Below are 21,074 nucleotides of genomic sequence, written 5' to 3'. Positions count from 1 at the left end.
GCCAAAAGAAAAACCCAGCCCAGAAATGAGAAACCTTCCCGGAGACGCAGCTCGGCGGCGCGGGGCAGAGCGGGGCCGGGGCTTCCTGGTGCGGACGGTGGCCAGCCCAGAGGGCTTTTAGCCACTGCTCTGGAGGAAAAAAAAGCACGTTCAGCATCGCAGCCCTCCCTCGTGCTGCAGGGCAGGAGCTAGGGCCAAAGCCAGAAGTCGGTCTCCAGTCCTACAGTCTGCTACAGTCCTACAGTCTGCCTTGTTTTGCATCCTATACAGACGCTTTGCCAAGCCCACACACCCCGTTGGGATGAGGGATGCTTGTAGGGTGACCCAGGGAGCGAGCCCTGCTGCCCACCGGCCGGTCACACACCAAAATGGTGGCAGCAGGGAGCTGAGGATGCTCCCTTGACCCCATCCCGCTGCAGCAGCCCTCCCCTGCTGACAGCGCCTCGAAACATCACAAACACGAAGGCGAAGATGCCCAGCAACAAAAAGCACCACCAGAGGCTTTTTGAGCCACGGCTCTTCAAAGAGCCCGGCTGCCTTTGTTTGCTGCTGCCTGCTGAGGAAGGATCAGGCCCAAGGCCCCTCGCAGTACACGGCGAGGTGGTTTGAAAACTGATCCCAGCCCATTGCCTTCGCTTTTTCATGAAGTGGAAACGGAGCGAAAGGTCTGCAGGGGATGCGGTAAAGTCGCCGGCGAGATGCACGGCCTGCAGAACCTCACCAAGACGCGGTGGGGCCTTTGAGCCACTGTTCAAATAGGTTTTAAATGGAGTCCCGGGCCTCGCCGCGCTGAAGGTGATGGAGAAGAAAATGAACCGAGCGTTTCTGAAGGGGCTGTGCGCTGAGGACAAATGGCTTTTTCATTGGTAACGCCAGGGGCTGGAGCCAAGGGATTCATCAGCATGTTTTGGCATCCCGAGGGGCTGCAGGGCTCTGCCCACCCTCACATTAAATCGCACATTAACAGGAGCAGAAGTGAAAGGAGAGCGAGGCCTTCCAGCAGCTAGAAATCCACGTCAGCCGCTGCCAGAAGCACCCGGGGACTTCAGCTTTTGGATAAAACAGCTCCTTTAGATGAACAGACACCCATCCTCCTGGGCTGTGGACACCAGCCCACTGGGTTTGGGCTCTCCCCTGCCCCACATCACCCCCGGTGGGCACAAGAAGCCGAAAGGGAGGCGATGGCTCAGCTCCTGCCTGGTTCCTCCTGCTCTAACTTAGCCACAGATTTCTCTGCCATCGTGCCCGGCCTGCCCAGGCTGCGTGCTTTGCTCTTCATTCCCCTCATGAAGCTCCTCTCAGCCTCTCCATCACTTTAATGTGACTCCTGGGACTGAGTCACTGGCATGCGGGAGCCCAGGCAAGGAGATGAATCTTGGAGAGACATTAATTAGTCCTGCCATATTCATAAATTAATAAATCTCTCATCTATCCTCCAGATTTAATTTCCCATCCCTGTGTTTTCCCTTCCTGTCACACAAACACTACCAAGAAATAGGGGAAGGCACAAGGGGCGATCGAAAGGCTCCACGAAAGGGCCCACCTTCCACAACGCAGAGCTCCTGAGCATCTCCAGGAGATGCCACCAACCCAGGGAAATGCTCCTGAGGTCGCAGGGGCAGAAAGGTGAGAGGAGAAGAAACCCTGCCCTCTCTGTGTAAAACTCTGCATTTTTTGCAGAGGTGACTTCCTACCCCGATTTCTAAGCCAAGCTCTGGGCTTTTCCCTTCTCCCTTTGCAAGCTGCCCCTCTCTGAAAACCGACCCTGCGTGCGGATCACGTTCCCGACTCATCTCTAAAAGATGAAGCCTTCGGCCCCGTGCTCAGTCCAGCCTTTGTAAAACGATGCTCGGCCCCTCCGCAGGTGGAGGCAGCGCTGAGCCAGCTGTGTTGGCTTTAGGGGAGGAAATTTGTGACCCCCAGCCTGATGCTGCTCCCCACCTCGGCAAAGGCTCAGGAGGAGCAGGAAGGGGAGGCTCCCAAACATCCCCCCCGTGGTCCATCAGCTCCTTTCCTTCCCGGAGGCACACACCCTACCTCATAGCCCTGCACTTCCCAGCCTCGCTCGCCGTTTCTTGCTGGCAAAAAGAGGGAAAGTGAGGATTCTTGCCCCAAAATACGCGCCCAGATCGGGAATAAGAGCGGGGGCACATCCTGGGCACCGGGACGTTCACCTGGCTCAGACCCAGGGCAAAGCCAAGCTTTTCCTCCCTCGTTGCTTGGGGAAAGCAGAGGCAACCCCCCCAAATGCAGCACGAAGCCATTGTGCAGGCGGCGACCTATATTCTGGCCACATGCAGCGGAAAAGCAACAACAAAAGACGGCAGCCCTGCCCCCTGCCCCACTCCCCGCAGATGTCTGCTGTCTGCTGGCTAATCCGCCAGGGGAACCAGGCACCGAGCTCCCTCCCGCCTCGGTCAGCGGTGTCACACTGCAGGAGGTCACGGCAGTTGGCCCCAAGCCCTGTTCCCACCCCCATTCCCATCCCTGTCCTCATCTCCATCCTCTTTCCTCATCCCCATCCCCATCTGCACCCCCCATCCCCATCCCCATCCTCTTTCTCAGCCCCTTCCTCATTTCCCATCCCCATCCCCATCCCTATTCTCCTCTCTCACCCCATCCCCATTTCCCATCCCCATCCCCAGGGATCTGTCCCCTCTCCCCACCCCGAGCATCCCTGAGCACGGGGAGGGGGCTCAGCAGAGCCGGGGGAAGGGGGGGCCGGGCGGGGGGTTGGTTTTATCATCTGGGCTCCTGCCATGAGCAGGAACAAAGCGATGGGGCCAGGAATGCAGAGCAACCAACAGCATTTCTATGCTAATGAGCGCTCCGAGTCAGATCCCGCCGCCTGTGGCAAATTGAAGTGAAAATCCAGGCTTGGAGAGAGGCAACTTTCATGGCCGAGGAGCGTCGCTGGGCTCCAGCACCGCTCCTGCTCCCTGGGTTTTATTTTTCATTGACTCCTACGAAACCAGAGTTCTGAACAGAATGGTTGTTGCAACCAAAAATCAGCGCCGTACGGTGCTAACAGACAGATTTTGTGCTGTTTGCTCCCTGATCTCCATCCCCAAACCTCAGCAGCTCTGCCCAGAACAAAGGATGAGGGGATGAGGGAGAGCCGAGCCCTCCCTGCAACCCTCGCCTCCCCTCGTGCCTGTGCGGAGGATGGGGACGGATCCTGCCCTGCACGCCGATGGATGGGGCTGTGCGAGGTGGCAGACGGGAGCAGACCTGTCCCACACGGCCTCCAGAACCCGTACAGGATTTTCCCTGCTCCTCCTCTGACATCTCTAACGGATCTGGCACCCAGGACACCAGCAATATTTAGGGAAAACCGTAAAATCTGCCCTAAGCTGCAGCATTTCCATGCTTTGTCCGGTCAAGGGGACGAGGCAGCGATTTGGTGGGGCTGTAAAGGGTGCGGGTCTTCTCTTGGCTTCAGAAAGCGCGTTCTGAAAATGCATTTTTCTGGTGCATTCACTGCTTCTTTTATGGCCTGAGCAACAGCTCAAGGAGACCCCAGGGCGACGATACCAGAGCGTGGCACGGTGGGCTCGTCCCAGCCTAACGATGGTAGGAAGCAGGCACCCGCTGCCTCTACCAGTGGTGAAAAAACCCCAAACCCAGCACTGCATTCCCATCCCCGGCATTCCCTCTTCTTCCAGCCACCCCCAGCAGCTGCTGCCCTTGGTCCAGCGCCGTGCTGCAGCCCCAGCTCCAGCTCTGCACCCACCGGCACGGCCGGCACCCAGCGCCCTGCTCCTGCAGAAACAAGACCTGACAAGGCTCTGACCCCTGCGGGTGGGCTGCTGGCCTCCCTGTCCTAATCCAGGCGCTGTTTTTTTCGCAGGCACCGATGTTCCCATCAGCAGGAAGCAGAGCTGACGTGCCGGCGCTCGGTGCCTCTCGCAAACAAACCGTGCCCTCCTACACGAGGCAAACAGCAGCTGGGTAAAGCCCCGGCCGTCCCGCTGCTTATTCCCAGGGGATGGTAATCCAGAGGCCTCGCGTTGCAAAACGTCCTGGAGATCTCCACGGATTGCCAAATTCCTAAAGCGAGCCCGAGTCAGGGTGGAAATGCTGCCAACGGGAGCGAGCAGGAGCCCGCGTGGGCGCTGCGCAGGGGCGCAAGGAGCCAGCAGCTGGGCGCGAGCTGTGGGGTCTGGCGGCTCCCAGCACGGGCAGGGTTCGCCCCCGTCTCCCTGGAAAGAGGCTGTAGCTGGAGGTGAGCAGCAAGGTTTGAAGGTTAGCGTGCCAGCGCCTCTCCAAAAGAAGGGAGAAGAGGAGAAGAGAAGCTCCCCGGGGCCCGGGAGGGGCAGGATGCTGCAGCCGGGCTGCTGGGTGGTATCCTGCCCGCGGCACTGCCTCAGGCTCCGGTCTGGGGACAAGGAGAGCTGCTGGATGCTCGCCTCTGAATGCTTCAGCTGCCACCTTCCAGCTTGGCAACGGGCCCCCCAAAAACCTGCGTGCCTCTTCTGTGGGCTGACCTTGGCCCGAAGGTGGCTTTTTGTGGGGAATGGTAAAGCAACGACCCAGATGGTCTGGCTGCGGGGCCCAGGATGCTTCCAACCAGAGGTGCCCGCTGCAAAGCGTTTCTGTCGGTGGCCAGAATTGCAAATGGGGGAATCAAAGCTCAGCTTTTCTCCCCCAGGAGCCTGCGGCAGGGTTTCTGCACTAATGGCTGTGCAAAGCCTGGCTGCCTAACGCCACCAGAGCCAGAGGGAAGGCTCGCTGGGAAAGCCAGGTCCTCTCCCTCCCACCTGCATCCAACCATGCGAGCAGACCTGCAGGAAAACCCCGAGGAGGAGCAGGAGAAGGGACACAGCACTTCTATAAATAATACTCCTCGCTGGGTGCCAGGCATTTCAGCTGCTCTGGCGTTTGGTAAGGTGGTTCGCTGGGACCCGAGGTGTTTGGGAAACCTGTCACCGAGCAGCACGCTGCAAGCTGAGAACCACCGATCAATTAAAAGCTGACCCTGAGCTTTTCGGAACGGCTGGACCTAGCTGCCTAGCTCTACAACCAGAAAAAGTGATTTTCGTGTTTCGCCGACCAACCGAATCCAGCTCCAGCCCTCCGATTAAATATTAACCGCTCCGCGCAGACCACAAGCAGGATCCACAGCTATTTATTGCTCCGAAGGCAGCTGCAGCAAGAAGCAAAACCAAACGGAGCCAGCCGGGAAGGAATGGTGTCGTCCCCAGCGAGCCTCCCATGCGCTCCTGAGTCAGTGCGCAGCCAGGAGGCATTTCAGAGCACGTGTCACTGGGCGCAGCGCTGCTGCTGGGGGGGATCTCTGCTGGGAACACGGGGCCGAGCCACCGACAGCCCCATCCAGGGCTGCTCACGTCAATGCTCTCCCCTCCAGACCCCGCTGCAGAGCCTGGAGAGCTCGCACGGCTCCGGGAGGGTGAGGTGCTGCCGCTTGGTTCAGCCCTTTTGTTCCCTCGGCGAAGGAGGGTGGTGGCCGTGGCTTGGAAATGATGTTTGGGGATGTAAAATGAGGTGAGAGTGGGGTGGTGGGACCACGCTGAGCGGTGCTCAGCCAGCACCCAGAGCCTGCAGCCGCAGGAAGCCACGCAGACACCTTCCTGCATCGCTCAGCTTTGAGCAGGGACAGCAGGGACACAAGTGTGGGAGGTGGGTGGGAGGCAAAGGCAGAGCCCCCAGGCCAGCACTGCCCATTTTGTGCTCCTCCTGCAGCATCCCGGGGCTCACAGCCAGGCTGTGCCCGCAGCCCCAGCTCGCCCCGTGCCACCCGTGGCTGGGGGATGCTAACGCCACCTGCGCGCCCCGTGCCATGCTTTGAAGGCTTTTCCCCGGGCTTCCCAGTGTCGCCTGATGCCCTGGAGCAAGAGGACAGGTGATTGTTCCCCGTTTTATTTCTAATTGTCATCAGAAATCAAAAAGCAGCCGTGCTCCTGGCGTTCCTGCCCCCGGTTTCCCAGCCGTACGCTCGGGTTTCTGATGCCCAGAGATCAAATAACCCATCACTCGGGGTAGGATATTATCCCCTATTACCAATTCAATGCAAACGGCTCTCCTCTCCCCCAGATTAAAAGCCAATTAACGAATGCTGCTTTTCAAGGGGAGAGGGAGCCGGGAGGAGGTTTTTTTTTCATGTTTTTTCTTTTCCTTTTGGTCTCTGGCAAGGAGGCGATGTCCCACCTCTCAGTGTTACCAAAGAGTTCTCTTCACATCGTATTGATTTTGCTCAGAATATTTTGGGACTCTCTGACAGCAGAGGAAAAGAGAAACCCAGAAAGGCCAACAACAGAACCTCAACAACTCGCGTCCTAAAATAGACAAAAAGGAAGAAATTTGACTTCCTGGGGGATCAATGGTGTTTGCTTAAGTCAGCAAGCGGTGTTTTGGGTTTCAGACCCGTCTCGGGGCGAGGAAGCCGTACTCTCAAGGTGAAGAGCAAGCTCATAAATCTGGGAGAAGCTTCGAGCCCAGAAGATGCTGATTCCCCGCCGCGGGGAGGGCAGAGCCAGCAGGAAAAGGGCATTTGCTCTGCAAACAAGGCGCAGGATGAGCGCTTGTAAATCGCGAGTCCCAGGGGAGCAGGTGACATTCAGCCCTGCTGCACTCGGATCTGGGACACGAGAGGAGGGAGGAAGGTGACTTTATGCCAGCTCCGTGTTCCTAAGGGCCACGGGGCTGGTTCTCTGCTTCCCACAGCAATCGCTGGGCCACTGGGGTTGTATTTAGGGCCGCAGGCTCGGCTCTGGCCCAAAGTGCCCCCTCCTGCCCCGGGAGCAGACAGGTCCAGGGACGCGTCCAGTGGAAACCTTAAAGCCAGAGAAAATCCCCCAGCAGGGACGGCAGCCAGCACGGCGGGCCTCCAGCGCAAGGTACACAGCGATAACTCACTTAATCGATCCCATTTCCCTAGATTTAGTAAAAACAAACAAAAAGCCTCATCATCGAGCAGCCCCGGCTGCCTTTCCAGCCAGCATCGCACCCAGGTGGGGAGGGCGAGCTTCCTCGATGCCTGCTGCCCCCCGCCTGGCTCGTGGGCACCAAAAAACAGGCTCCTGCCTTCCAATCCCATGCATGGCCCTGCGCTGGCCTCTCCCACGGGAATTTGGTTCAAAAAAAGGCATTTAGCACAGCCGTCTGCTTCGGCAGGTAGGCAGGCGACCTGACGAGGTCCTCCGCAACCCGAATTATCTCCTGTTTCCACAAGGATGCTGAAGCGGCGCGCAAACATGTCTGTCTCTCTGTCAATCTGTCACTTTGCGTTCGCTTCATTTTCGTCTGTCACACGTTAGCCCGGATCTTGCCATCTACAAGCAGATAGTTATTTGTTGCTTCCTCTTTCGTTTGCTTTTTAAAAGCCATTTCCACTCGAATTAGACGCAGCCATGCGCGGATACATGCACCCATGTACGGACAGGGGCAGACCAGCCTCACTCTCTGCCCTGAACTTATTTAATGCAAAAAACCAGGGGCAGCTCGCTCTGAGCAGCGACCCTGTGTGTAAAACCCTACGGCCAAACTCTCCCCAGCCTCCTCCAGCTCGCTTTTGCCTCCGGTGCCGGGGCAGAGCAGGCACCACGAGGCGCAGCTCGCAGCCCGCTTGCCAGCACTTGCCCACCTGCAGACGTGTTCCCCTGCGACCGCAGGCTTTGCATGGCGAGAGGAGGGGCCCCAACGCAGCCTGGCACGCAGGAACCCTAAATTTTGCTCCCATTGCCAGGGCTGAGCGCGAGCAGACGCTGGGGACGTCCCCTGGCTTGGAACCGCAGCGGTGGCTGCAGCCTGGGGAGCCACCGTGGGTAGAAAGTGGTGGGACAGGGACATTGCCACGGCTTGGAGGGGACAATGGGGACAAAACGGGTGCTCCCTGGCTGGGTGCACGCTGATATCGTGCGTCTTGGGGTTGGGAGCAGGATGGGAGCATCGGGGGGAGGCAGGGGCCGGGACGCAGGCTCCGTGGCTGGATCCCTCCCTCTCCCCTCCATTTCCGCCCAGGAAAAGGAAGACTTCTCCCCGCCTGTGTTATTTTCCCGGCGTTCCCCCAACCGCTGCTGCTGGTGAAACCCCAGCTCAAAGCCTCCCCGTCGCCACGGCAACGGGCCGAAAATGAACAGATGGTCCTGGGCGGCCGGAGCCCACCCCAGGGGGAGCGATGCGGGGCCGCGGCCGCACGCCGCGGGGACAGGGACGTGCCCACGGGGGGACCTGTGTGCTCCCCTCCCGAGGGGCAGGAACCCTCTGGGACCCATCACCCATGGACTCCCCATCCTATGGGGCGAGCTGGGTGCTGCCAGGCCCGTGGAGCATCCCCCTGCCCTCCCCAAACCTCGGTTGGGGGGATCACAGAGCGGGAGGGCGCAGGGCTCAGCTGCCGCTGGGTCTCCCAGAGGGGTTCAGACTGGGATGGGTGACGATAAAACCGGGCTGCTAATCCCCCTGGGGATTACATGGGGCTGTGGCACGGGACTTTGGAGCCACTAAACACCCAGACCTTCCTGGAAATACCCCAAAATCACAGACTACGTGTGGGAAGATGTGCAGCACGTCCCCCTGGCGCACGGGGAGGATGCACGGGGGCCAAACGCTCCTCCCTGCGCCACGCCGCTGCCTTTCCCGCAGCCCTGGCACGGGAACGGGGCTCCTGGCCTCGAGGGGGGGCCTGGCCTGGCCCAACCGGCTCCCAACCCACACCCGTGAGAAGAGCCGGAGCCCGTCCTGCCTCTCAGGTGTGGCCCTTCGCCTCCGGGCTCCTGCTGCTGCCAGCCTGGATGCGGCCGGGAGGAGGGAGCGGGAGGCGCTCGGCAGCCTCCAGGCTCGGATGGGGGCGTCCGCAGCACCCCCAGCTCCATCCCCCCGCCCTGGGATTTTGGGTTTCTGCTCGGGGTCAGACCCCTCGGGAGGCTGTGGGTTGTGGCACCCCGAACGTGCTCGGTGATGAGAGCAGGTCTCCAAGCAGGCACAGCGCTTCGCCCCAGCCAGCTTGGGGGGGGGGGGGGGCAGTGACAGAAATGGGTACAAACCCCAGGTGTTTGGGTTCCTCCGCCACCAGAACCCACGCCTTTACCAACAAAGAGCCAAACCCAGCCTCCCACGGCCAGCGGGCTCCCGGCCCTCTCACCGGGCTGGGCTGCAAGAGGGAATCGCGCAGCCACAGCCCCCAGCGGAGCGGAGCACAGGGCTGGCGTGCCGGCCCTGGAGCTGCTCCAGCCCTTTCTTCCCCAGCCCGGCAAGCCCTAAAACCCACAGCTCGTCTCTGCAGAACAGGTTCAGCACAGCAGCAGAGCCGTGCCAGCTTCCCACGCAGCAGCACAGCCCAGCCTGCCCCGCACCCCCTGCCCCAATAGCCCTTTTTTTTTTTTTTTTTTCCCTCCCTGCTCTCTTCCTGGATCAAAGCTGCCTCCCCTCCCCGTATTACAAACATTATTCGGCTCGGAGATAAGAAGCTCTCCAGCAGCTCTTTATTAATCCCACTGGAGGCAGAAGAAGGCAGCGAGGAAGGCCTCGGCGTGGCCAGGACAGAGACAAATGGCCCACAAAACACCTCTGCAGCACAGAGGCATGTGAGGGTTTGCTTCTTCTTCCAGCAGGTCTCACGGGAAGCACGGGTAATAATTAACAATTATCGAACTTTAAACTTTCCATTCTGTCCCGACAAGGCTTTTGTAATAACTCACCAGGCATGGAGCACTGCCAGCTGGGGCAGGGGGGGCTGCAGCAGGAGGCTGGGGCTCAGCCCGCTGCTCCCTTGCTTTTGCACCGAGCATCTCTGCACCCCTCACCTACCACCAAAACACCCCCCCAGGTAATGACTGCAAGCCAGAAGCGACCCAAATGCAGCGTTAGTGGGGTGGAAATCAGAAGGCCTTTGAATGAAAGCAGGCAGGGAAGGCAGTGGACCGCGTCCTCCCACCTCCACGGCTCCAACCCACGCAGCGCGCACTCAGAAACCCTGGCAGAGCATTGGTGCAAATTGTGCAAAACCGTTCTCAAGTCTAATTGTCTTCTAAAATCCCTGGGCAGGGAGCTGTGCGATCTCTGCAGGCTGAGGAAAATGGCAGAAGAAAGGGGAGTCGCCTTCCCCCGTGCCTTTTAGATGATCTCCAGCTTGAAGGGAGGCACGTGGGCATGGCGAGGCGCCCTGATGTGGGGTAGGAGACGAGGACAGCCAGCAGCAGCTCCGGACAAGGCAAGGCACACGGAGGAGAAAGGAGCTGGCCAAGGATATTCCAGGGAGCTTGTGGCAAAGCCAAGAAATGCTGCCAGCCCTCCTGAGCTCAGCCTGCCTTTGCCATCACCTCCAGGCCAAGCTTTCCCTTGAAGTAAAAGCTGATTCACGCCTGGTGGAAGCCGGCGTGAGGCAGCGGGTCCACCCGCTGCCAGCGAGCACCATGGGCACGCAAGGATGCAAAATAGCCACGTATCCAAAAAGAATGACTTTAGCCTCGTAGTTCTGAGGTGAATTTAGAGCCCGTGAAAGGCCTGGGATCGATAGCAACAGAGCTGCGAGCTGGAGTCCTCCCCTTAGCCGCAGACAGGGCACGGCTGAGGCAGCATCTGCACAGCGGGCCTCGCTCCGACCTTGCCGGGTCGCCTTGAAGAGCAAGAGGGAAACTCCCCCTCCTTCCTTCCTCCCCCTTCCGAGCAGCTTTTGTTCCCCGGCACCACGAGGAGACTTCACCCTGTGCTCTGTCTGGAGGAGAGGCCGCGTGCGGACAAACCCCGCGCCCGCCCAGCTGCCACCCTGCCCCGTGCACAGCCAGTCCCACGGGGCTCAAGGCCGTTTGGGAGCAGATTTTGAGGCAAAAGCAGCCCTAGAGAGAGTTTATCTATGGCTCTGGCATGATGCTCTGCTACACACAGGCCCAACAGCATAACATCTGGTTATCCAGACGAGGCAGGTATTGGCAGCCCGGACCTACTCGCCTCCCCAGAGCCTGGCCATAAACAAAACTTCAATAATTAGAGTGCTTGGGCGGAGATGCAGGCTCTAAGTATTCCTAGGCTCACGCAAATAAAGGAAATAAATTCTTGGAAGGTGCCAGGCTGGATGGGGCAGAGGGAGGCTCATTTTCCACATCACTTGAGAGCAGCCGCTATAAATCTCGCTGGAAGATGCACCTCCCCAGGCTAGCGATATTTTTAAACTCCAGGAGAGAGGGGAGAGGAAAAAAAAAAACAACAAAAAACACATCTTAGTATTTACACCACAGGCGAAAAGAGTATTTAAAAATCAGGATACATTTTTGAAAGCCTGTTCCTGCCATGCCAAGGAAAAAAGAAAGATTAGACTTTCTAGAGAGTGATAAGTGGAAAAATCAGCCCCGGAGAATGCGTTCCTATCCCCATCCTGCCCTTGTAGGCTGCAAAGTCGAATTCCCAGCAGGGCTGGGGGGTCGGGGGATAAAGGCTCTCCCACTGGCAGCTTGCTGGTGCATCTCCCAGCTGGACCAGTCCCAAAGGCAGAGCAGCTCCCCTGAATCCTGGGGGTGACTCCGGCGCTGCCCCTGCTTGCACCTGGGACAAGGTCCCAGGGAGAGGAGGTGACACGGCACCCCCCCGGGATCTGCAGCCAGGATTACTGGGCTGGGAGCCCGAGCCTGTAACCAGACGCAGCGGGGATGAGATCAGGGACCTGCTGCTGGATGTCGAGTGAAGGACATGGCCCTGGAGCCAGCACAGCCCCGCGTGGTTTTTCCCCCCTCGAGCAGCACGTCCCAGCCATGCTGCACGGCAAGGCCACCTGGGCTCTGGGGCAGGGGAATGCAGGAGGCACCCTGCTCTGAATCACCATGCCTGTTTAAATTTCTGATAATTTAATGTCCCTGCTGGTTAATGCTTCTGTCCCTGCACAGAGCGGGGAGCGAGGCCAGGTCCCTTTTGGGCAGCCGTCTAGGAAACCCCACTGACAGAGCGCAGGTGAAGCAGCCCTGCACGGCCACAGGGGGAGATGCAAAGTCCTCAGCCTTGCTCTCTGGGTTCCTGAGGATAAACCAGACCCTGCTGGAGCATCCCCATCCTCTGCAACCGCTGCAGCACTCCTCCTGCGTAACTCTGCCCCTAATTGCCCCCGGGTCCTCAGGCTCTGACAGCATTCCCCTTTTTACGAGCTGTGCTCTGTGCAAGCCTCTCTCCTTCCCATCCCTCCCACCTCCTTCCAGGACTGCTGCCATCCTCCCAGGAGGATCCCATTCCGCCTGTATCAAAGGGATACACGAACACACCCATCAGACATCAGAGCACCAAGCAAATCCCCAAACAAGCCGCCTCTCGAGATCACAGCGCGCTGCAATCATCCCTCTGCAAGGAGATCCCACTAAGCCTTGCCCCGTCCCTGGGTTCCCGCTGAGGTAGGTTTGGCAAGCTCAGACCCATCACCAGAAAAAATCTGCACCAAACTTGCACCAGAGAGCTCCAGGCCTCATGCAGGTCCCCTTTCAGCACGCCGTGGATGTCCAGAGGCTGTCCCTGCCTGCAGCAGGGCGATGCTGCTGCAGGGGCCTCACGTCCCCCTGCAGCAGGAGCTGAGCTGGGCCATGCTGAAGGTGTCCTGAGCCGTGGCAGCACATCCCCTCTGCTGAATACCCCCGGGACCCAGGGGAAAAGCAGCACGGGGTGCCCGGAGTGCTGCCCGCGGGCTGGACGTGCCCGCGCTGGGGCAAGCACCGGAGCAGAAGTGGCGCGGCGCTTGCGTGTCGGTTCACGTGTTGGTGCACGAGTGCCTTTCATAACCCTGGCCTCGAAGGGAAAAGCCAGGAGCTTTTTCTCCAGGCTTTCGTAAGAAACCATGTGCACTCTGACACAAGGAGCGGCGCGCTTGGCTTTGAAGCCGTGCCGGTCGGTGTCCTGCAGGTTTTGCCCCCCCGAGCTGTGCTGCGACCACCCCGTTCAGCCCCTAACCCCCAGCTCTCAGCCCCAAAATCCAAGAACGTGAGCTCAGCCCTCCCAAGTGAGATGCCAAGCGTGTCCAGCGGGGGGGACACCACAGACTGCAGCACCCAGCAGCACTGCCAGCAGAGCCCAGAGGGGTCCCGTATCCCGTGGAAACGGCGGCAGCTGATCCGAATTAGGAGATGGCAGGGAGGCTGCCGTGCGACACGGCCCTTTCCAAAATGCCTATACATGGGCACAGCCTCGCTTCCCCCCCGCGTCCCCGAGAAGCCGGTCGGTGCCGAAACCCCGTGCAGATGATGGGAAGAGCACGGGCAGCCCCAGCACGAGCAGCTGGTGCCGCCGTCCCCGCTGTGCTCCGCCAAACCACGACAGCCCCAAGTGGCACAGGCTTCGAGTAGGCGACACGGGCAGGAGCCTGCGTGCTGGGAGCTCCCTGGAGCAGGGGAGAATTTTTTCCTGGGGTGCACTTCCAGACCCTGAACAGACTTCTACGCAGACCATCAGCACAAGGGCTCTGGTGGGGAGGTGACTCAGGGCTGGGCTACAAGGGGTCTCAGTTTGGTTTGGGTTAGGGGCAAGCTGTGACGCCACGGGGCGCTGATAGCTCAGCCAGCCCCGGACTCTGAGCTCGGGCACTTTGTGTGGACTCGTCAAGGACGGGCAGGGTTCATTCCGCCCTCGCTGTTCGCCCCTGCCCCGAGTGCCGCCGTGCCTCATGCAGGCAGCACCACGGTGAAATATTGAGCTGCTCGGCACAGAAACCGTGAGAATACGGTGACGGAGATGCCGACCTTTCTCCTCACCTAGCCAGCTCTGTGTTTGCCTCCAGTAATCCCCGCTCATCGTATTAAACTCTCCCCTGCTCTATGACTTCTGCCCATCAGGGACGGGGTGTAACCCCGGCTTTGCTAGGACACTCGGCACAACATCCCCTCATCAAAGGGCTCTGCTTGGCCTCTCGAGTCCTATCAGCCTCTTCTACGTGCTAGCATCAAGTCCTTAGCCACAGCTCGGCCCCCAGACCTCCTCCTCGGGCTGTCTCTCTTCCCAAAAACCCTTCCCAACCAGCACACCCCTTGGTCCAGGGGTATCTTATTCCATAAGAAATGACAGCCGTGTCTGTGTGACGTGGCCACAGACCCCCCGACAAGGCTGGCTTTGCTCTCAGGTGGCCGTGCCAGCCCCGTGCCTTGCACACTGCTGCGTCTTTGCTGCATGGCCCCTCTGTCCTGCTCCTGCCTCCCTCCAGCACGGGGAGAGGAAGGGATCTTCCACGGGAAAGGAAAACCAGGCTGGAGCTCGGTCCGATCACGGGGGTTTCCCAGGTAGGGAGAGAAGTGCTGAGAAGAGAGATGGAGGCAGAGATCTCGTGGCTAACCAGGCTTGGGAGCACCTTCTGTCTCCGAGCCAGGTGGCCCATCTGGTACCTGCTGCTGCTGCAAGGCAGTGATGTGATTTGAGGGCCTGTCCCTCACATTCCTGCACGGTTGGGAGCAGACGGAGCCACTTTGCCATCTCCTGCAGTCGGGAAGGCACCTGGCCAACCCTGGGCGGTGGTTTTCGGTCACCTCCTTCAGCCCCTTCCCTTCCAGAGCAGGGGAATGGAGACGAGAAGGTTCAGCAGCAGGTTGGGTCCAGCCCCAGCACGCCACGGAGAAGCCAAAGGGACCGGAGACGCTGGCCAAGCTCCCCAAAACCCGTGCCATGTGGGGCACGAGCAGCCTGGGATGGGCACAGAGCAGGGACTGCAGCTCGTGCTCCCCCTCTCACACCAGCAGCTGCTGCTCATCTGCCTCGGGACTGCTGCAGAGCCGAGAGCTGCTGCAGATTTTACCACGCCAGCCTGAGCAAATGCTGTTACCAGCCCCGGGGACGGGGAGAAACAGCAAATGGACAGCAGTGCCTTAAACCCCTCGGGTGCCCGTGGAGGCAGGGAGAGGCAGAAATGGCAGCAGAGGGCATTAACGTGACTCGGTGCTGGCAACGACAACCCCTGAACCTGCAGCTTTCACTTCCCTCCTGTTAGTGCGTGACAGAGGGTGGGAATGGAGGACTTGAAACCCGGCACAGGGGCACGCTGAAAGGCCAGAGAGGTGCCTGTCTGCCTGCCCGGGGGTTTAACTTGCAGATCAGGCAGAATTGTCCTTCCTCTCGTGGCCAGCACTTCTGCATTTGGGCAGCTCGGGCAGGAGTTCCTCCTCTGTCACGGATTCCCCGTGGAGCCAGGCTGCTTTGGATGCTCCGTGCGTCACCTTCACCTGGGCTGAACCTCCCCTGGGAGCCGAGGAAACCGAAAGGCCAGGAGGGTGCCTGCAGCTCGACAGCAGGCGGAGGGAAAGCAGAGGAACATTTCACACGAGGCTTCGTGCTTTACTTCAACAAACGTTCACCTGCAACATCGCTCTGGGTTCAGCGCAGAGCTCCAAATTCTCTGTGCTGGGCTGGGGAGGCTGTGGTAACACCAGAGGTGTCTCACGTGCAAACTGGGTCCCAGCTCCAGCAGCTGGCGGCACCAGCTCGCCCTGCATCGGCTCTGCCCTCAGTTTATGGCGTGGTTTTGAAGGCAACATCTCCGGGGGTGGCAGCCCCTGTGTCCCTGTCTCGCTTTTCGCACCGCTGCACCTTGCTGGCTTCTGAAAACGACACCAAGAGCCACCACAACCTTCAGCAATGCTGTTGCGAGACGCAAACCTCTTCTCACAGGCCCCGAGGACCGAGCAGCTCCTCCCTGCAGCCTTCTGCTCTTCCCCAAAGTCCTTTTCCCGGGTGCTGCCCCCATCCCCCCCCGGGGATGGCAGTGCTGTGCAGCACCCCGGGGTGCTGCCGATGGGAAAGAGCCTTCCCCTGGCTTTGTGGCTGCCATGGCCAATTTGGGATGGGCTGTCCCCGCTGTCCCCAGCCTTAGCGGCCCGAGCAGAGGGCGCGGGGTGGCCGTGGACGCACGGCCGTGGGAAGCAGGTCACACCAACAGGCTCTTCTGGTTCCATCTCCGTGATTCAGCTGAGGCGTGCGCGGTGCCCAGAGGATCCTTTGGGTGCCTCCCTGCAACTCAGCGTCGTGGCCAGCCCCGGCTGCAGCCCAGAGGAGGGGCGATGCAATGCGATGCGATGCGATGCGAGGAGGGATGCGCCCGGCACCGCCACCACCGGCACCTCGTCGGCCACCAGCTGGCTGCAAGCACCTGCCCGGCGCTAGCCACGACGTGGCGATGCCCCTGCTTTGCACAACCCTTTGCAAACGGGTCTAAAAATTCGTCAAAAAGTGATTAATGCTGCTGGAAGAGGGAGCGAGGAGCACAAATCCCAGCCATGCCCTGGCTGCTCGGGGGCTCGGCTGGCTCCCGGCGCCTCGCTCGCCAATTCACGCCGGGTGAGGACTCGCTGGGTCGGTTCCACTGCAGCGAGCTGGGTTTAATGAGGAAACATCAGCCAAGGGCACTGCCTCGCTGCCTGACACGGCCTGGTGGTGTTTTCCCAGAGTTTCAGGAGGACAGGAAAATATAAAAACGAACCAAGCAAAGGCTGAGCAAAACTTCGGCGACTTTTGGCCTTCTGGAAGCTGTTTCGGGACATTAAAGGGGATGGGTCGGCTCTCCCCCACTGGGGATCTCAAAGCACTTCGCTGAGAAAGACTCGCAGGGCCCTGCCTGAGCCCGAGAGGTGGCTGGTGGTGGCAGGCAGGAATTTGTCCCCAGCCAGAGGGGACAAAAACAGGGCCTGTGCTCCTCGTGGCTGCACCCCGAGCTGCACCGAGCATCACGCGGGGATACACGGGCAGATTGTTGCAGCTTGCAAAGCAGAAATCCAACCACAAGTGTTGGCAGCCTCTGACAATCAGCTGGCGGGGATCTTCCCTCCCCAGCACCCTACGGCTTTACCACGGCCCCTGTTTGCTCTAACACCTTGCCACCCCGATCCCACAGCCAGGTGGGACCTGGCGAGGGGTCCCAAGCAGGCAGGCAGGCAGATGGGCATGGAAGGCTGCAGGAACCCCGCTCTGAACCCTTTTTGGATGACTGAGACGACTGCATTAAGGATGATTTGTAAAGCAGGTTTTTACAGGGGCTCCTTACAGCTGCTACAGCGGGCAAATCCTATTTCCTTGTCAGCAAGAAGGGCAACGTTGGCAGAAAGGGGAAGCAGTGTGCATGGATGGGAACAAAATCAAATGGCATTGATCAGACGGGCACAAAAGGCTTTCCAGAAAGCCCGTGGTGCCTCCTGCCTTCCTCCCATCCTTCCGGTGCTAGGCACCAAGCAGCATTTCCCAAAAAAAAGTCCACAGCCACTAATTGACTTCTAGCAGAGAATCCTAAGTTACCCTCTCCCCTTCTCCTCGATGAGCAAGCCCGTCTGCGTTCGGCGCTCACATATGGCTTGTTATATATATATATATATACACATCCCCCCAGCTTCTTGCGGCACAACACGCTGCCAAACCTGCCTCGGCGTGCCTTTCAGACCCTAATTCCAGCAAGGGCCACGAGTACGGGGTGGCTTTGTGCAGCACCCAGCACCCCAACGTGCTGCTCCCCCCCCTGCAGCTCCGGGATGCGCCCGCAGAAGCCCCCGAATGAAGGGGAGGGCTGAGTGAAGGAAGGCACAGCGAGCACCAGGCAGATTCACAAATGTGCTGCAGCCACCCCCAAACTGGTCCGGCCGAGAGCGGCGCCCACGCAGGCTGCAGGGCACCCCGTGATCCCGACGGATGGGGTCGGGGGGGGATTTTTCCTGCCCGTGCCCTTCGCTTTGCTGGGTGCACCCAGTGCTGGCTCGCTCCGGCGGAGCTGTCAGCAGGACAGGGCAGGACAAACTGCCAGGCTACCACGGAGTGGCAGGAGACGAGGTTGGCCGAGTGCTGGCAGCGCAGCCCCAACGCCAGCCAGAAATAGAAGAAATGGGGAGAAGAAATCTCCCGTGGCAGGGCAAGGTGAAATGCCAGGCTTGCCCCCGAGCGCTGCCGGTGTCTCTCCTTGGTGGAAGCAATTCCTGCGGGGATTTGGGGGAGGATAAACCCCCCTCTGGCTAACCTGGCACCGTCACCGCCGCGTCACTGCAGCCCCAGCGCCTTTCCCAGGGCCGTGGGGAGGGTTTTGTGCGTGGTGGAGGGGCAGGAGGGAGGCAAGCCCCCGGGAGGAACTGCACGGAAAGTTTTGAGCCTCCTCCGGAGCTCAGCCAGGCACCTGCCTGCAGCACAGAGCAGGCAGGGAGCCCCAGGCTGTCCCTTCCATCACCCCTTTTTGCAATGCACAGCAGATCCCTTTGTCCTGGCAGCACAGAGGCATTACCCAGCCTGGATTTCTCTTCGCTCCCCTCTCCCCTCTCCCCCATCCTCCTGGTTTCTCGCCCAGCCAGCCCCTGTTTCACCCCTGCCTTTACCCATTTTAGCCGGACCCCCCCTGGGCGCTGCGCTCTGCCCACCTCCCGTGCCCGGGGCGATGCCACCTCCAGCTCTGCCAGCACCCACAGCCCCCAGGCCCTGGTGTTTGCCCCGGTGGCCAGAGCTTTGGCTCCCACCCTGCTTCCAGCTCCCAGCCCAGCCAGCCTGGCCGCTCCTCTAGCCCCAAAAGAGGAGGAACAGAGGCAATGCCACAACTTCTGCAGACGCAGGCTGCCCCTCGCCCTGCCCGGGGGTGGCACACGCGCCCGCTGCCCCCTCTCCAGACCCAGCCACCCCCAGATTGCCTCCAAAAAGCAAACCAGCGTCCTGCTTTCACCTCCCAGCTCATTCACAAGCCCTGCAAACCCAAAGTGCTGCTCGCCCTGCCATGGGAACGTTTCCACAGCCCTCCAGGGTGGCGTGAACCAGCAGAACAAACCCCCCCCCCCCACGGGCACGTTATGCAGGGGGGTCACCCACCCACTGCCGAGAGCTGGGCTGGAGCCCAGGGCAGCACCGAGCCCTGGGTGGGGGGACACAACCCAAATCCTTGCCCATCTCCTTCCCAACAACCCCAAGCAGGCTCGCCGAGCACAAAGCAAGCAGGGGAAGAAGCTCGGAGACCTGGGAGCTGCCAAAAGGGCCCGTGGGAAGCCTGCGTGAGGAGGGAGGGGGCTTTTTTTTTTTTTTTTTTTTTTGGGGGGGGGGTGGCTGAAACCTCGCTGCCTCCTCCCGAAACATCTGGGCTCAGCACCCAGCCTCGTGGCTCCCTTCCCCGGGGCAGCCCGGCTGCTGCGCCTCGCCAGCCGTTTGCTCCAGCCCCAAAAAGCAAACAAAACCGCCTCGGTTCCCAAACAAACCTTCGCCTTGTTCCTCCCCACTCCGGGGGGGGGGGAAACCGGCCACGACCCCCCTCCCACCCCCGGCCAGATGCACCCACACCCTCTCCAAAGGCGCACCCCAAAAAGCCTCTCCCGTCCTCCCCAGCACCCTCCATCCCCCCCAAACACCCCAAAACCCACTCGGGGGGGTTGCCCCCATCCCGAAAAGCCTCGACCCGGAGCCCGGGGGGGGTCCGGCCGGCAGCGGCTCACCTGGGGAGAGCGCGGCCGCCAGGATGCAAACTCCGATAGTCCACCAAGATGCAGGGCAACTTGTGTGCAGCTGTGAAGCCATGAGAGTTCCTTCCGAGAAATGGGCAAGGGGCGGTCTGGCAGCGTCGCTGGCCCCCCCCCTTTAGCCCTCCCCGCCCGCGGTGCTGCTTAAAAAAAAAAAAAAATTAAAAAAAAGGGAAAAATGGAGGTGCGGGAGGGTGAAGAGGTAATAGGGGCGGCTGGAGAGCAGGCAGGAGGCTGGGGGGGGACCGGGGAGCTTGGCACATCCGCGGGGTCCCCCGGGGCTCGGAGGGGAGCGGGGATGTCCGCCGGGGAGGCTGGTTGGGAGGGGAGGGGAAATCCACCCAAAAAAAAAAAAAAAAAAAAAAAAGAGAAAAAAAGGATGGGGAAAAAAAAAGGAAAGGGTGAAAAGAGGAAGGAGAAAAAAAAGGGAAAAAGGGGGAAAAAGGGGAAAGGAAAAAGGAGAAAGGTTGAAAGGTAAAAAAAAAAAAAAGGGTTGAAATGAGGGGAAAAGGTTAAAGGAAAAAGGAGAAAGGTTAAAAGAGAAAGGGGAAAAAATAAAAGGGTTAGAAAAGGAAAAGGGTTAAAGGAAAAGGTTAAAAAAGGAAAAGGGTTGAAAGAGGTTAAAAGAAGCAAAAAGGGTTAAAAAAGAGGGAAAAGGTTAGAAAAAAAGAGGGAGAAGGTTAGAAAAAAAAAGAAGAAAAAGGTTAAAAGAAGAGGGAAAGGTTTAAGGAAAGAGGAAAAAGGTAAAAAATAAGAGGGAAAAGGTTAAAAATAAAAGGGAAAAGGTAAAAAATTAGAGGGAAAGGGTTAAAGATAAGAGGGGAAAGGTTAAAAATAAGAGGGGGAAGGTTAAAAATAAGAGGGGAAAGGTAAAAAATAAGAGGCAAAAGGTTCAAAAAAGAGCAAAAACCTTTTCAAAAAAAGGCAAAAACCTTCCAAAAAAAAAAAAAAAAAAAAAAAAGACCGAAAAGCTTTCAAAAAAAAAAAAATCGGTGTTGTAAAGCAGCCGAAGAGAAGCAGGGAGCAGCCCTGGGCCGTGCCGTGGCTCCGGCGGCGGGGCTGGGCTGGGAGCAGCCCCCGGCCGCTGCCTCCGCTCGGGGTACGGGGCGGGGGGGGGGGGGGGGGGCGCCGGGAGCCCGGCGGCGGCGCTCAGGGGGCCGGGACCGGGGTCGGAGCCGGGGCCGGGGCCGGGGCGAGCCGGTGTCGGAGCTCCATGGCCGGGCAGGGGCTGTGCCCGGGCGGGCAGGGCACGGCCGGCCGCTGGCTGCGCCGCGCTCACACTCACACGCGCGCTCCCGGGCGGGGCGGAGGCGGCGGCGCTCGCCCTCTCCTCCGTGATGTCAGTGCGGAGCGGCGGGGAGGAGGGAGCCGCGTTAACTCTTTGCCTGCTCCGCAGCATCCCTTTCGGGAGCCCCGGGGCTCGCTCGGGAAGAGCCGAGGTTGTGGGCGAGCCCCGGCCTCGCTCCGTGCCTCCCCGGCTCCTCTGCAGCCTCCTCGCCGCCGCCTTTTGTTCCCCAAAGCCGGGGGAAGGATGGAGGCTGGGCGCCTCTCCAAGGTGTCCCCTGCTCATCTCCGCTGCTTCGTCAGCCAGGTTTTTGGGGGCTCTCCCCCGGTTTTGGGGGGTCTGGAGGCTCGCCCCCCCGAATTTCCCCGGCGGTGCTGGCACGCAGCGGGTAAATGCACCTTACACAAACCCTGCGG

At 59.8% G+C, this 21,074-nt stretch overlaps 1 protein-coding gene across 2 annotated transcripts in view; it reads right to left on the bottom strand.

The window, feature by feature from the left end:
- The window catches only part of NECTIN1 (nectin cell adhesion molecule 1), an 81,095-nt gene extending 60,616 nt beyond the window's left edge, over window positions 1-20,479 (bottom strand). For both annotated transcript variants that reach the window (XM_082778110.1, XM_082778111.1), the window contains exon 1: window positions 19,350-20,479. In XM_082778110.1, the coding sequence (XP_082634236.1) occupies window positions 19,350-19,431 (82 nt within the window). In that variant the 5' untranslated portion in view covers window positions 19,432-20,479. The remainder of the gene's footprint in view (window positions 1-19,349) is intronic.
- Between the last annotated feature and the right edge of the window lie 595 nt (window positions 20,480-21,074).

This window comes from Aythya marila, assembly GCF_965140915.1.
Source record: "Aythya marila genome assembly, chromosome: 23".
Taxonomy (NCBI): domain Eukaryota; kingdom Metazoa; phylum Chordata; class Aves; order Anseriformes; family Anatidae; genus Aythya; species Aythya marila.
Note: the sequence above shows the minus strand (reverse complement) of the source record. Positions and strands in the feature narration are given on the sequence as shown.